General features: G+C 58.6%; 1 protein-coding gene across 2 annotated transcripts; it reads right to left on the bottom strand.

Moving 5' to 3' along the window:
• Positions 1-1,912: 1,912 nt before the first annotated feature.
• Positions 1,913-12,900, bottom strand: LTB4R2 (leukotriene B4 receptor 2). Of its 2 annotated transcripts, XM_039498898.1 has the most exons (4): positions 12,884-12,900; positions 11,888-12,019; positions 6,984-7,043; positions 1,913-4,072 (listed from the first exon to the last, which is right to left on the bottom strand). In XM_039498898.1, the coding sequence occupies exon 4, from the start codon at positions 4,036-4,038 to the stop codon at positions 2,923-2,925; it is 1,116 nt and encodes a 371-aa protein (XP_039354832.1). In that variant the 5' UTR covers positions 4,039-4,072; positions 6,984-7,043; positions 11,888-12,019; positions 12,884-12,900; the 3' UTR covers positions 1,913-2,922. The 2 variants fall into 2 exon arrangements, with proteins under 2 accessions (XP_039354832.1, XP_039354834.1); XM_039498900.1 differs by lacking the exons at positions 11,888-12,019; positions 12,884-12,900 and having other exon boundaries at positions 6,984-7,217.
• Between the last annotated feature and the right edge of the window lie 3,368 nt (positions 12,901-16,268).

The following is a 16,268-nucleotide window of genomic DNA, read 5'->3' as shown; positions in this document are numbered from 1 at the left end:
CTAGTGCCGCACAGGGATCAGCACTGACTGCCAGGGGAGAGCGCCCCCTACTGCGCCCCCACTCCCCACAGCACAGCGCCCCCTACTGCCGCACAGGGGTCAGCACTGACTGCCAGGGGAGAGCGCCCCCTACTGAGCCCCCCCTCCCCACAGCACAGCACCCCCTGGTGCCCCACAGGGGTCAGCACTGACTGCCAGGGGAGAGCGCCCCCTACTGATTCCCCACTCCCCGCAGCACAGTGCCCCCTAGTTCCACACTGATTGTGGGGGGAGGGCGCCCCCTACTGAGCCCCCAATCCTGCTCCCTGCAGCACAGCGCCCCCTAGTGCCGCACAGGGGTCAGCACTGACTGCCAGGAGAGAGCGCCCCGTACTGATCCCCCACTCCCCACAGCACAGCGCCCCCTAGTGCCCCACAGGGGTCAGCACTGACTGCCAGGGGAGAGCGCCCCCTACTGATTCCCCACTCCCCGCAGCACAGTGCCCCCTGTTGCCACACTGATTGTGGGGGAGGGCGCCCCCTACTGAGCCCCCAATCCTGCTCCCCACAGCACAGCACCCTCTAGTGCCGCACATGGGTCAGCACTGACTGCCAGGGGAGAGCGCCCCCTACTGATTCCCCACTCCCCGCAGCACAGTGCCCCCTAGAGCCACACTGATTGTGGGGGGAGGGCGCCCCCTACTGAGCCCCCAAGCCTGCTACCTGCAGCACAGCGCCCCCTAGCAACGCACTGGGGTTAACACTGACTGTGAGCTCTGAATCAGCTCAACGAGGCATCCGGTGGCACCTTAAAGCCTAACAGATTTTTGGGGGCATAAGCTTTTGTGGGTTAAAAACCCACTTCTTCAGCTGCATCAGCTCTGTCACTTCCCTTAGCTCTCAGTGACCTACTTCACCCGGTGTGCTGGTGTGGGCTGAGGAAAGCCCAGCCCTGCACACTTCTAAAAGCGTAGAAATGTGGGGCGGGGAGGGCTCTTGAGAGGTCACCAAATCCAGCCCCTGCATTCAAGTCTGTGATGCCTCAAAAGCAGATTGGACCCCAGAGTCCTGACTCCCAGCCTCCCCCACCCCCAACTCCACAAGCAAGCCAGGATAGAACCCAGGAGTCCTGGTTCCCAGTCCCCCAAGCTCTAATCACTAGACCTCCCTGAGCCACAATAGAACCCAGGAGTCCTGGCTTCCAGTCCCCCCCCCCCCCAACCCACTAGACCCCCGCTCCTCTCCCAGAGGCAGGGACTGAATCCCCCTTTCATGGACCCAACCCAACTAATAAACGTTTGAAAGCTTTTCACGACTTCCTGAGGTTGAACAGGAACTCTGGGTGTCAGATGAATTTTCCACACCTGTGAAGTGGTTTATTGCAACTAGTTCCATGTAGCATAGTCATGGGCTGTTGTTACACCAACGACTGATTTATCTGCAGAGCTACTGACCAAAAAATGAGTCTGATGGTATGTAACCCTCAACCCATCGCCTCAGGCGGGTGTTTCTGAGCAAAGATCTTGTTGCCTTGCGGTTCAGAGACAAGATGGTATCAGGCCGTGAATTCAAAGGATGGTATTTTTAGTACTATCAGCAGAAACCTGAGTCAGATCAGGCCTCCCTGTTGTGTCAGGTGCTGCACAGACCCTGGCCGAGATCGGGGGCCCTCCTTTGTGTCGGGTGTTGCTCAGACTCAGAACGACAGCCAACCTCTGCCTTATTTACACACTAAGTAGACAAGGGATGGGAGGAGAAACTGAGGCACAGAGAGAGCATGTTTCTTGCCTAAGGACTCATGGCAGATCAGGGGCAGAGCCAGGGATGGAACCCAGGAGTCCTGATGCCCAGCCTCCCCAGTATTCTAACCCACTCCCCTCCCCGCGCCGGGGATAGAACCCAGGAATCCTGGCGCCCAGCCCCCACTGCTCTAACCACTAGACCCCACTGCCCTCTCAGAGCCGGGGAGAGACCCCAGGAACATAGACTGGGTAGTGCTACCCAAATAACAACCTTTGTATTACATCAGGTGAGGAGCTGGCCCTGGCATGTCTTCGGCACTGCCAGTGGGATGAGGCGGAATGGGTGCTGCTCTGTATTCACAGCACCTACAGCTGGTAACCGCATGAGTCCATGGGGCAAGGGCCAGCGGTGTGGGCCCTGGGAGCAGGGCAGTTCCTGTCTTTCTAGTCTAGGAGCTGGAATCGAAATGCCCACAAGGGGGCAGCAGTGTGCTCCCATTAATACAACATGGGAATGGGAGTCCAGCATGAAGACATTCCCCTTTAAATGCCCTTTGAAGGGGAAGTGACCCTGAAATTTGGACTCTGGCAGTGAGAAACAGTATCCTTAAAGGGGACGTTTCCCTGAGGATCAAAGTCTGGCAGTGAGAAATTCCACCCTTAAAGGGCAAGTCTCCATGCTGGATGGAGTCTGGCAGGGATAAACTGCACCTGTGAAGGGCGTGTCCCATGACATAGGAGGGGCACAAGAAGGTAAGGCAGCAGTGTTTGGCAGTAAGAAATTCCCCTTTAAGAGCAAATTAAAGGGGAAACACCTATGAGGACCAGAATCTGGCAGAGAGAAATGTTTGGCAATGAAAAATTCCTCTTTAAGAGCAAATTAAAGGGGTAGTGTCCAGGAGGACCAAAGTCTGGCAGTGAGAAACTCTGCTCTTAAAGGGGAAGAATCCACAAGGCCCAGAATCTGGCAGTGAGAAATGTTTGGCAGTGAGAAACTCTTCTTTAAGAGCAAATTAAAGGGGAGGTGTCCATGAGGACCTGCTCTTAAAGGGAAAGTGTCCATGAGCGTGAGTCTGACAGTAAAACGCTGCTCTTAAAGAGCAAGTATCCATGAGAAACCATGTCTGGCAGAGAGAAACTCCACTCTTAAAGGGAAAGCACCCACAAGGGCAGTGAACAAGTGGTACTGCATCAGTGAGGGCTAAGGGGATGCAGCTTGGTATGGACCCTGTCCAGGGGGTGTCAACTGGTGCATGGCCCCGTCCTGCTTGGTCCCCTCCCCACCTGCCTGAAGCTGCCTTAGCTCCACGCCCTCTCCTGCCACTGTGTCCTTGTCTAGGTCCCTCTGGGAGGGCGACTTCTTGTGCACCTCCCCGGAGGCCCCCTCGAAGAACTGGGCAATGAACTTGGCCCCTGAGGTCTTGATCAGGTCCCCGGCGGCGAAGACGTAGAGGACGGGGTTAATGCTGCTGCTGAGGAAGGCCAGGGCGGTGGCCCCCGCCCGGCCAGCCTTCCACGCGTGGCCCAGGCTCTCCGCCGTCCTCCCCGAGGCCATGTTGGAGGCCACCTGCAGCACGTTGACCACATGGTAGGGCACCCAGAGGGCGGCGAAGCAAAGCACCACGGCGGCGATGAGCTTCCCCGTCCGTGCTCCCCGGCGGTGCCACCGCCGCCCCCGCAGCCGCACCAAGATGGCGGAGTAGCAGCCCACAATGACTGCAAAGGGCACCACAAAGGCCACCACCGTCTCCATGGTGAAGTGGAAGACAGCCAGGCCCGGCGTGGCGTGGCACGGCTCGCAGATCTGCCACCGCCCGGACGGGTCTGACAGGAGTTGGCGATACACGAAGGCCGGGACGGCCAACAAGATGGCCACTGCCCAGATGGCGGCCAAGATCTTGACCACCAGGCGCTTCTTGCGGATGGCTTGGGAGAGGTAGGGCCGGCTGACGGCCAAGCACCGGTCCACGCTCATGAGCGTGATGATGAAGATGCTGGCATACATGTTGACACAACAGAGGTAGTAGACGCCTTTGCAGACGACGGGGCCAAAGAGCCAGGTCTTGAAAGTGAGGAAAAGGATGAAGAAGGGCGTGAGCAGGAGGACGGCCCCATCGGCCATGGCCAGGTTGAGGACCAGCAGGCAGGTGACCGAACGGCAGCTGGGCTTCATCTTCCACAGGATGCTCCACACCACGAAGAGGTTGCCCGGCAGCCCGATCAGAGCGGCCAGGAGGAGGAAAACTATCCCGGTCACACTGGAGACCGAGGACGTCAGGAGGGTGACGTTGCTGGAGGTGTGCAGGCAGCTGTTCATGGTGGCATCGGGCGCGGGGCCAGGACAGGTTTCCCTGTGGGGGAGGGAGGAGATGAGGTTAGAAGGGCTGAGATATAACAGAGGGGGTGACATCTAGTGATAGATAGATAGGTAGATAGATAGATTAGATAGAAGGGATGTATGGGGAGAGAGAGCGAGAGAGTGTATGGGGATGGATGGATGGATGGATGGATGGATGGATGGATGGCAAGACAGAGAGACAGGTGTTTATGGGGATAGACCAGTGGTTCCCAAACTTTAACAACCTGTGAACCCCTTTCACTAACATGTCAAGTCTCACGAACCCCTTCCTGAAAGTGAAGTGAATATTTCCAGGGATTTTCTCCTTTACCTGAGTATAAATTATAAAAAGTGAGCTTGGAAACATAACATTTGTTTTTAGGTCATGCTTATTACACACTATTTATTATTAATTATTATTTATCATGACAGCATTTTTATTACATTACGAAAACAGCAACACTCTTCCAAGATCTCCCTTTCGTAGCTTGTATCACTTTGAATAAGCCTGTTACAAGACAAGGCTCCTGTGTTTCATCAGGGAGTGTCAGGGTACGTCTTCACTACCCGCCGTATCGGCGTAGACGCGATATATCGATCCCCGAACGCGCTCCTGTCGACTCTGGAACTCCACCAACCCGAACGGCGGTAGCGGAGTCGACATGGGGAGCTGCGGACATCGATCCCGCGCCGTGAGGACGGTAGGTAATTCGATATAAGATACTTCGACTTCAGCTACGTTATTCACGTAGCTGAAGTTGCGTATCTTAGATCGATTTTCCCCCGTAGTGTAGACCAGTCCTCAGATGTGAAACAGCAGGAAGGGATTTAAGAAGCCAACTCAAAGAGTTCCTCCTACACAAGCATTCAGGTCTTGAGCAGTCCAGGCAACCAATGTATGTTAAAACAAACCTTAAACTTGGTCTTTATCATAATTTTTAAAACAACACTCGCTGCCTAATTAATTTTTAAAACAGCAAAAAATATCCACCTCCCTTTCCATTTCTTCTAAGGAGTCTTGAAGTTTTAATCTCCTCAGTGTGATAGATATGCTCACTTTGATCTGCTTAGCTCTTGGAAGTCCAGGGGCTCCGGGCTGCTGGCCCCAAGCTGCCTGGGGTCCCTAGGGACAGCTCTGGCCGCCATTAGGGAATTTTTGTCCGAGAACCCCCTGTAACATTTCACAAACCCCCAGGGGTTCCTGAACCCCAGCTTGGGAGCCACTGGGATAGACTGATGGATAGATGGAAGAACACAGGAGGTTTGTACGGGAAGATAGATTAGAAACAGAAAGTGCATTTTCCAGAAAGAAAGAAAGACCCACAGATCTGCCAATGACCCTCAATCCTGCCATGCAGCCCCCTTCTATCCCAGCCCTGGGCTCCGCCCCCCAACTCTGCCAGTGCCCCTCACTCATGACCCGCAGCCCCCTGCCAGCCCAGCTCTGCCGGTGCCCCTCACTCCCGACCCGCAGCCCCCTGCCAGCCCAGCTCTGCCGCTGCCCCTCACTCCTGACCCAACGTACCCCACTGGGTGGCCTCCAATCCAGGCGGGCGTGTCCTGTCCTCTCCTAACCCAGTCCCTCCATGGCCCGGTGGGGGCTGGCTGGAAGCTCGGCACGTCTGGACTGGAGCCGCTGAGTAATGGGGCCCCACAGCACGGGGCTGGGCCGAGGAGCAGCCAGGCGGGTTGGCAGGATCCCCCCAGCCGATCCCGTAGGCTCCCGGGGAGGGAAGGGTCGGGTGGGGACACACCTTGAAGTGCCCAGGGCTGGAAGAAGTGGTTTCTGGAGACTCTGTCATTCCTCCTCTCCCCGCCCCGTTCCCGACACCCGCAGGGAAAAGATGACAGCGCAGGATGGGTGCTGGGGGCTGATAAGGTCCCCGGAGCCCTCTGCGAGAGAAAAACTGGACGGCTCCAAGAGCTTCCACACGCCTCTGCCCCTCACGCCCGACCCACAGCCCTGCTAACCCAGCTCTGCCCCCGCCATCCTGCCGGTGCCCCTCACTCCCGACCCGCAGCCCCTCCTAGCCCAGCCCTGCCCCCCACATCCTGCCGGTGCCCCTCACTCCCGACCCGCAGCCCATCCTAGCCCAGCCATGCCATCCCCATCCTGCCGGTGCCCCTCACTCCTGACCCGCAGCCCCTCCTAGCCCAGCCCTGCCACCCCCATCCTGCCAGTGCCCCTCACTCCCAACCCACAGCCCCCAGTAGCCCAGCCCTGCCCCCACTATCCTGCTGGTGCCCCTCACTCCCGACCCGCAGCCCCCTAGCCCAGCCCTGCCACCCCCATCCTGCCGGTGCCCCTCACTCCCGACCCACAGCCCCTGCTAGCCCAGCCCTGCCCCGCAATCCCTGCCGGTGCCCCTCACTCCCGACCCACAGCCCCCGCTAGCCCAGCCCTGCCCCCCCAGCCCTGCCGGTGCCCATCACTCCCGACCCACAGCCCCTGCTAGCCCAGCCCTGCCCCCGCCATCCTGCCGGTGCCCCTCACTCCCGACCCGCAGCCCCTCCTAGCCCAGCCCTGCCCCCCCATCCTGCCGGTGCCCCTCACTCCCGACCCGCAGCCCCTGCTAGCCCTGCCCTGCCCCCCCAGCCCTGCCAGTGCCCCTCACTCCTAAACCGCTGCCCTCTGCCAGCCCAGCCCTGCCGGTGCCCCTCACTCCTGACCCGCAGCCCCCACCAACCCAGCCCTGCCCCTATTCTGCCAGTGCCCCTCACTCCTGACCCGCAGCCCCCCTGCTAGCCCAGCCCTGTGCTCCCCTCCCCAGCTCATGGGAAATGATCCTATTAAAGAGGTTTCTCTCAGAGATCTCAGGCCTCTCTGCCAACGTGGTATTTCAAAAATAAGGGCTTGTTTTCCTAGCACCCCCACCCCAGCCCTCCTCCCAATATTACTGCTAGTACTAATGAGCAGAACTCACCTACATTCGCCAGGGGTGTTTCCTGCCGCTGTTTGGAGCCCTCAGCAACCCCCGATCTTGCTGCACAGAGATGAAGAGAGAAGGGAGGCCCCTTGTCATAAGGCCACCGGGGAACATTTGCGTCTGTAACTGTTAAGCTGAGACTCCTTCTCTGGGGAACCGAGGAGCCCTGGCTGACACGCTCTGGCGGGAGAGTCCCTGGCGTGCCGGGCCCACGGATGTTCCAGAACGAGACTCTGCACCTGGCTATTCCACCCACGCCCGCCTCAGTCCTCAGCCCGGGTTGGGTGCTTCAGGGAATGTCTGTTCCCTTGTCAACCCCCCTGCCAGGCGTGCTCAGACTGGAGATAGAAGGAAATCCTGGATTCCTGCTGGCCTGACCTAATCCTTAAAATCTGCACCACACCCTGAGCTGGGGAGAGAACCCAGGAGTCCTGGCTGCCAGCCCCAGACCCCAGCTTTAACTCACTACACCCCTTTTCCTCCCCTCTCAGAGCTGGGGAGAGAACCCAGGTGTCCTGGCTGCCAGCCCCAGACCCCAGCTTTAACTCACTACACCCCTTTTCCTCCCCTCTCAGAGCTGGGGAGAGAACCCAGGTGTCCTGGCTCCCAGCCCCCCCCCCCCGCTCTAACCACTAGACCCCACTCCCCCCCGAACCGGCAGTAGAACCCAGAAGTTCTGACTCCCTGCCCCCCCCGCTCTAACCGCTAGACCCCACTCCCCCCATGAACCGGCAGTAGAACCCAGGTGTCCTGGCTCCCAGCCCCCCCTGCTCTAACCACTAGACCCCACTCCCCCCCCAACCGGCATTAGAACCCAGGTGTCCTGGCTCCCAGCCCCCGCTGCTCTAACCACTAGACCCCACTCCCCAGAACCAGCAGTAGAACCCAGAAGTCCTGTCTCCCAGCCCCCCCGCTCTAACCACTAGACCCCACTCCCCCCCTGAACCAGCAGTAGAACCCAGAAGTCCTGACTCCCAGCGCCTAACCACTAGACCCCACTCCCGAACCGGCAGTAGAACCCAGAAGTTCTGGCTCCCAGCCCCCTGCTCTAACCACTAGACCCCATTCCCCAGAACCGGCATTAGAATCCAGGTGTCCTGGCTCCCAGCCCCCCCTGCTCTAACCACTAGATCCCACTCCCAGAACCGGCAGTAGAATCCAGGTGTCCTGGCTCCCAGCCCCCCCTGCTCTAACCACTAGACCCCACTCCCCCCCGAACCGGCAGTAGAACCCAGAAGTTCTGACTCCCTGCCCCCCCCCACTCTAACCGCTAGACCCCACTCCCCCCATGAACCGGCAGTAGAACCCAGGTGTCCTGGCTCCCAGCCCCCTCTGCTCTAACCACTAGACCCCACTCCCCAAACTGGCATTAGAACCCAGAAGTCCTGACTCCCAGCCCCCGCTCTAACCACTAGACCCCACTCCCCTCAACCAGCAGTAGAACCCAGAAGTCCTGACTCCCAGCGCTCTAACCACTAGACCCCACTCCCCCCCCGAACCGGCAGTAGAACCCAGTAGTTCTGGCTCCCAGCCCCCCCTGCTCTAACCACTAGACCCCACTCCCCCCCCAACCGGCATTAGAACCCAGGTGTCCTGGCTCCCAGCCCCCCCTGCTCTAACCACTAGATCCCACTCCCCCCCCAGAACCGGCAGTAGAATCCAGGTGTCCTGGCTCCCAGCCCCCCCTGCTCTAACCACTAGACACCACTCCCCCCCGAACCGGCAGTAGAACCCAGAAGTTCTGACTCCCAGCCCCCCCCACTCTAACCGCTAGACCCCCCTCCCCCCCTCAACCAGCAGTAGAACCCAGAAGTCCTGACTCCCAGCCCCCCCCCCTCTAACCACTAGACCCCACTCCCCCCTCAACCAGCAGTAGAACCCAGAAGTCCTGACTCCCAGCGCTCTAACCACTAGACCCCACTCCCCCCCTGAACCGGCAGTAGAACCCAGACGTTCTGGCTCCCCGCCCCTGCTCTAACCACTAGACCCCATTCCCCTGAACCGGCATTAGAATCCAGGTGTCCTGGCTCCCCGCCCCCCCGGCTCTAACCCCTAGACCCCACTCCCAGAACCGGCAGTAGAATCCAGTTGTGCTGGCTCCCAGCCCCCCCTGCTCTAACCACTAGACCCACTCCCCCCCAATCGGCAGTAGAATCCAGGTGTCCTGGCTCCCAGCCCCGGACCCCAGCTCTAACTCACTAGACCCCTTTTCCGCCCCTCTCAGAGCTGGGGAGAGAACCCAGGAGTCCTGGCTTCCTGTTGAGTTGTGTGATTGCAGCAGGAAGGCTGGGAAAGAGCCCCCAGGGTGCTGAGTCACCCGCCTGCTCCCTGCATCATGCATCCCCTGGGGCCGATGCGGATTGCGAGGGGAAAGCGCCCCCTCCTGAGCCTCCCACCCAACGTCCAGCAGCACAGCGCCCCCTAGTGCTGCCCTGGGGCCAGCACTGACTCAGCTCCGTCACTTCCCGTAGGTTCACTGACCTCCCTCACCCTGGTTTGCTTGGGTAGGCTGAGGACAGCCCTGCCCCACGTTTACAGATGAATAGAAATGTAGGGCTGGGAGGGGCCTTGCGAGATCACCAAGCTCAGGCCCTGCACTGAAGTGTGGGATGCCTCAGAATCAGATTGGAACCCAGGAGTCCTGGCTCCCAGCCCTCTGCTCTAACCACTGGTCCCTACTCCCCTCCCGGAGCTGCAATAGAAGCCAGTGTGACAATTTTTGTTCCTAATCTGCCTGGACGGTCAGTTGCTTAGGCTGGCGCCGCGGGCTTGTTTTGGGGCGGAGATGACGGGACCCGCGCGCCAGCGGAGAGCGCTGGGGCTGTTCGTACGTTACTGGGGCAGGAGAGGCAGCGTTAATGCCCCAGGCCCTACCCACTCGGCACTTCTAGACGCACTCCCCAGGCTTGGCCAGGTTAGGAGAAAAGAAGGGGAAGGCGGACGGGGCCCAGGGCCTTTGAGACTCTGCCGGGTTCGCCGGGTTCGCCAAGGGGCTTTAGCTTTCAGGAGGATTTTAAGTTTGGGGCGTTTCGGGGGGTGTTTTTGTTTGGGGCCCTCTATCCCGGTGCTTTGTTTACGGCTTGCTGCGGCCTCCCCGGTTTTCCAGAACATTCCAGCTTCGGAGACTGGGGTTTTTTTTTGGTTTGGGACTTTACAGGTTTGGGTTATTTACAGCTTTGGGTCTGTTTAGCTGAGAATTATTTTTTGTTTTTATGAGGCCCTCGTTTTTCTTGGCTGTGGGCAGTGACCTTGGGCGGCCGCCAGCGTTTTATTTCTGGCCTGCGTTCGCCTGCTGCGGGCTTGAGTTTACCCCTTCTTTGCTTTTCCTTCGGCCTCTCGGACCTACAAAGGAAACGTTCACTCTCCTCTTACGCCCCTTTAAACCTCCGCTTGCCACTGCGTTAGCAATATACGGTGCTGATTTACCTTCCTGGGCGACTCCCTACGGGCAGGGCCGCCGGGGGGGGGCAAGTGGGGCAATTTGCCCCAGGCCCCGGGCCCCGCAGGGGCCCCCATGAGAGTTTTCAGGGGCCCCCATGGGAGTTTTTGGTGGGTCTTCAACAGCAGGTCCTTCATTGCCGCCAAACACACCTGGATCTAGTGAAGGACCCGCTGCTGAAGACCCAGAGCTTCTTCTGCTCCGGGTCTTTGGCGACAATCCAGCGGCGAGGGCTCCTTCCATTCCGGGTCTTCGGCGACAATTCAGCGGCGAGGGCTCCTTCCGCTCTGGGTCTTTGGCGACAATCCAGCGGCGAGGGCTCCTTCCATTCCGGGTCTTCGGCGACAATTCAGCGGCGAGGGCTCCTTCCGCTCCGGGTCTTCGGCGACAATCCAGCGGCGAGGGCTCCTTCCGCTCCGGGTCTTTGGCGACAATCCAGCGGCGAGGGCTCCTTCCGCTCCGGGTCTTCGGCGACAATCCAGCGGCGAGGGCTCCTTCCGCTCCGGGTCTTCGGCGACAATCCAGCGGCGAGGGCTCCTTCCGCTCCGGGTCTTCGGCGACAATCCAGCGGCGAGGGCTCCTTCCGCTCCGGGTCTTCGGCGACAATCCAGCGGCGAGGGCTCCTTCCGCTCCGGGTCTTCGGCGACAATCCAGCGGCGAGGGCTCCTTCCGCTCCGGGTCTTCGGCGACAATCCAGCGGCGAGGGCTCCTTCCGCTCCGGGTCTTCGGCGACAATCCAGCGGCGAGGGCTCCTTCCGCTCCGGGTCTTCAGCGGAAGTTCAGCGGCGGGTCCTTCACTTGTTCCAGGACCCGCTGCCAAAGTGCCCTGAAGACCTGGAGCGGAAGGACCCCCACTGCCGAAGACCCCCTGAATCCTCTGGGAGGCCCTGCCTATGGGGAGGGGCCCTGGGGTGTGACAGTCCCCCCCTTGATCCCGAAGCAACATTTTGTTGGGAGGGGTCACCATTTAGGTTTCCACCCTCCCTCCGATCCGGTGGCCAGGGTCACCATTGGTTTTTTACATTAGCAGCAATACAACATGCACAACATTATTAAAACAGCAACAATGGCATGCACTAGCCAATAATGGCTTTTGGCTTTATTAGTAACATAGCATAACACAGTGCCCTGTTGGGATAGATCAGGGTTTCTCAAACAGGGGTCTCCGCTTGTGTAGGGAAAACCCCTGGCGGGCCGGGACGGTTTGTTTACCTGCCAGGTCCGCAGGTCCGGCCGATCGCAGCTCCCTCTGGCCGCAGATCACTGCTCCGGGCCAATGGGAGCTGCTGGAAGCGGCGCGGGCCGAGGGATGTGCTGGCCACTGAACATGCGGATTACTTTTGAGTGACCCAGAGAACATCATATTCAGCATAGCTACATAACTCTCTCCATGTTTTCCATACACGTGTGTCACAATGGTTACAATGACCAATGCGGCACAGGCCTTCACTAGATAACTTACGTGAGGTTCTTTGGTGAACCCAGGGGATCCCTCTGTCAGCTGGCATCACGAGGTTTTTGGGTCACCGCACCATGGGGGGGAAAGTGTCATCAGCGATGACGGAAAACAGGTTGGGGGAAATGAGTGAAACCGCTACGCCAACAAGCAGAGAGGAAGCCGTAGATAACATCAGTGCACTGGCAGCAAGATGGTGCCGATACCACTAAAGTGATGAGCTAGTCGTGCCGAACAAGGGGTTTGCAGGATAATAAGAACAGTGTTTACCCATCCCTGGACTCTGCCATTATGGGAGGGTGGCCGAGACTTTTGCCCATGTGAAATGACAACACCACAAGCCTGCAGAGGGGAAACTGAGGCATAGCCATGGCCAGTGACCTGCCCAGCGAGGGGACTAGAAGCCAGGAGTCCTGGCTTCCACCCTCCCCTGCTCTAACCCACTAATCCCCACCTCCCTCCCAGATCTGGGGATGGAACCCAGGAATCCTGGTGCCCAGCCCCCCAGCTCTAACTCACTAGTCCCCACTCCACTGCCAGCATAGGCGCCGACTCCATGGTTGCTCTGGGGCTGGAGCACCCATGGGGAAAAAATGGTGGGTGCTGAGCACCCACTGGCAGCCCCCCCTACAGCTCCCCCTCAACTCCCTAAGCGCCTCCCACCCGCCAGCAAGCCTCGCAGATCGGCGCCTCCCTCTCCCTTCCCGCGCCTCCCAACTGCTATCATCAGCTGTTCCGTGGCATGCAGGAGGCTGGGGGGTAAGGAGAGGAGCAAGGAAGCGGCACACCCGGTAAAGGGGGCGGGAAGAGGTGGGGCAGGGGTGGGGCAATATGAGAGACACCTCTACCCCTCGGGAGCCAAAAAATCTTACTGCGTTATAGGTGAAACCACGTTATACCGAACTTGCTTTGCTCTGCCGGCGTGCACAGCGCCGCCCCCCGGAGCGCTGCTTTACTGCGTTATAGCCAAATTCGTGTTATATCGGGATAGAGGCGTATTACCTGTAATCAGGGAGACCCTGCAGAGGTGGGAGATGAGGTAGATGAGGCCATTGATGGTGAAGAAGGACCCACCCACAGCGAGGTCCCGGACCCAGTAATAGCTGTGGGCTGCAAAAAGGAGGAAATTGCTAAGAAATATTACACTGGCAGGAGTGTGTGTCCCTGCTGCCCCCTGCTGGAGGGAATGAGACCAGCACAATACATATGTGTGTGTGTGTGTGTGTGTGTGTGTGTGCATCAGTGCTGCCCCCTCCTGTAGGGGATGTGCACAATGTGTGTGTGTGTGTGTGTGTGCACACGCATGCATGTGTGTATTCCTGCTGACCCCCTTCTGCAGTGAATGAGCTCTGCTGTGTGTGTGCACGTGTGTGTGTCCAGCTACTGCCCCCTGCTGGAAGGGATGACCCCTGCTCAGAGTGTGTGTGTGTTTTTAAGAGGGAGAGAGAGACAGAGGGAGAGATTGCTGCCCACTGCTGGAGGGATGAGAGCTGCTGTGTATGTGTGTGTGTGTGCTGGCCCCTGCTGGAAGGGATGAGCCCTGCTCAGTGTGTGTGTGTGTGTGTGTGTGTGTGTGTGTGTGTGTGTGTGTTCTGGCCCCTGCTGGAAGGGATGAGCCCTGCTGTGTGTGTGTGTGTGTGTGTGTGTGTGTGTGTGTGTGTGTTCTGGCCCCTGCTGGAAGGGATGAGCCCTGCTCTGTGTGTGTGTGTGTGTGTGTACATTTGTGACTTCTGCCTCCTGCAGGAAGCATTAAGTATATCTTAGACTGGTGAGTCTGGGGCAACTTCACCTGTCACGGTAACATTCATAGCCAAGCTCCACCTCCCGCTCATGGTCTCCTCGTACGGGGTGAATTCCCCGGCGCTGTTGGGACCAGCTTGCGGGATGCTGAGCATCATAGATCCAGTCCTGGCCTCTGCGGTGCTGACCTCAGACCCCACGTCCCCGGGGACGAGCTCAGCTCCTCCCTTGTAAAAGTGAAACCTCCGCTCGCCAGCACTGCTGGGGGCCGTGCAGGTGATGAGCAGGGGGAGCCCTTCGCTCACCACTCTGGACGGAGGATCCACACTCAGCGCTGGCCAGGGAGGGAAGTCTAGTCCCCACTCCCCTCTCAGATCTGGGGATGGAACCCAGGAGTCCTGGTGCCCAGCCCCCAGCTCTAACAGACTAGTCCCCACTCCCCTGCCATCACATGTGCCAACTCCATGGGTGCTCTGGCTCTGGCACTGGCGCTCCTGGTTTTCACAGGAGTCCTAGCTCCCAGCCCCCACTGCTCTAATCCCCTAGTCCCCACTGTCCTGCCAGAGCTGGGGAGAGGCTGCGCTGTGATGCATGGCATGCTCAGGAGGGGGCGCTCTCTCCCCATGGCCAGCATTGACCCTAAGGCCCCAGCATTGCATTGGGGGGTACTGTGCTGCAGGCAGCAGGGGAGGGTCTCCTCCTTCAGAGTTGGTACTGACCCCACTGTGGCCATAGGGGGCGCCGAGCTGTGGGGCTCAGCAGGAGGCGCTTCCCCCCAGAGTCCATGCTGAGTCCATTGTTACTCAAATTACCCACGGTGCCTGGTTTTATTGGCCTGTCAATCCCATTTTCCACGCTGAACTCCAGCCCCACCAGCACCGTTCTTCTACAGCGAATGCCGCTTCCCCATGCGCCTCTGAAGGACACAAGATTCCTTTCCCAATCTCTTTCTGTCGTCATGATGACGGATGTTACCAGCTGTTACGCTTCACCCCAGAGGTGACTGCATTTCGGCACTGGGTGACCGATCCCCATGCTGTGCTGCTGCGTGTCTATTAAGCAGCTGCCATGCCTGTACCAGGGTGGCTTGCCCGGGGGAGCTGGAGAACCTGGGACAAAGTCAGCCCTGAATACAAGATCCACACCTCAGAGGGATCGGGTGGTGCCCATAGAAAAGGTGTCTGCTGAGCAGAATAAGATCTCTGTGGGCGCCAGTGCACTGGAGATGGGTATGACCTACCGGGGCTTGCATTTGGGACACTACTTGGAATTACGTCGGGCTACCGACCCAGCCTGAGGGCAGGGATGGTGAGAAACGAGAGGAGAGAGGGAGGGCCCTGCAGAAACACCTCTTCCCACAAGGGGGCGCCTGGCATGTGGCCACCCTCTCCAGAACGCCCCATCCCCAGAGGCAGCTGCATTTCAGGGCTGTGGGATGTGAGTCACTGCAGGGCTGTTAACTGTCCCAGGGGACGGCGTGACAGACGTGAGGCAGGCGGGCGTATCTTTGAATCCAAGATACCCACTTTGTAAACGTCGCCTGCATTCTGCTGAGCCGGACATTGGAAGCAGGAAAATGTAATTGATTCTTCTGTTGAGATGTTTGACGCACTATGGGCCTGCAAGAGTGTTCATAGACCTCTGTATCAATACTTGGTGTGTGTGTGTTCCCGGGTTGCTGGATGGGTTCCATGTGAAGCCACTAGGAGGCGATAAACGGCGTGATTAGACTGCACCAGGATGGGGAGGGGCAGAGAGCGGTGACGGACAAAGAGACGGAGGGCCCTGCAGATGGCTGGAATCCTATGGAGACGTTCCCTGATCAGATCATGGAGACGGGGGGCTCAGAGACTGTGACAACACCCCCTAGCACCATGCTGGGGCATTGGGGTCAGCGCCAACTGCCAGGGGAGGGCTCCCTGCCACACAGCTCCCCCCCAGCCAATATCAAGGAGGAGGACGAACTGACAGCCACTCATCCAGCACCAGTACCTGGACAGAGGCACTGACCCTGGAGGGGATGTCCCCCCGGCTGCATCGCCTTGTAGTACAGATGTAGCAGCTGGCCACGGCCAGCTCGGCCTGGAGTCCTGCCTTGAGTGCAGGGGACTGGACTAGATGACCTCTTGAGGTCCCTTCCAGTTCTATGAGTCTCCCCCACATTCTTGACCTCTATCCACGAGCACCTTGGTTGTCCAACAGAGGGTCTTCTTTGGACGAGGGAGTTTGATCCCTCCAAGCGGGAGTGATGGGAATTCCCCATTGACACTGTTAGAATATAAATATTCAGCCCTGCCTGCGAAGGCCTGGACTTTAAGAACTTAGGTGTATTTTCATCACTTAGGTAGTCACAGGGGTATAAAAACAAAGAATCAAAATCACAGTCCGCCTGTGTCTGGGCCTCCTCTCCCTCGGATAGTCTGGGGCCTGGTTCTTAGGCTAAGGCCTTTGGCTAAGCACCAGGGGCAGCCATAAGCTGGGAAGCAAACGGTCACATCCTCCCATCCCAAACCAGCCACACTGAAATACGGTGGGATTGGGCTGTTAGGAAGACGATCCTGTCCTGATAGGGCCCTTCACCACCAGATAAAGAAACATTTTAAGATGGTTAAAGAGAACTTAGTTTGACAGCATCCGGTCTGGCAAG

This window comes from Mauremys reevesii, linkage group 13, assembly GCF_016161935.1.
Source record: "Mauremys reevesii isolate NIE-2019 linkage group 13, ASM1616193v1, whole genome shotgun sequence".
In the NCBI taxonomy this organism is placed as follows: Eukaryota; Metazoa; Chordata; order Testudines; family Geoemydidae; genus Mauremys; species Mauremys reevesii.
The sequence above is the reverse complement of the archived record's forward strand: the minus strand, read 5'-3'. Positions and strand labels throughout refer to the sequence as shown.

What these genes read in the sequence shown, in the direction of transcription:
- LTB4R2 (XM_039498898.1), bottom strand. Translation starts at nt 4,038, where the DNA reads ATGAACAGCTGCCTGCACACCTCCAGCAACGTCACCCTCCTGACGTCC.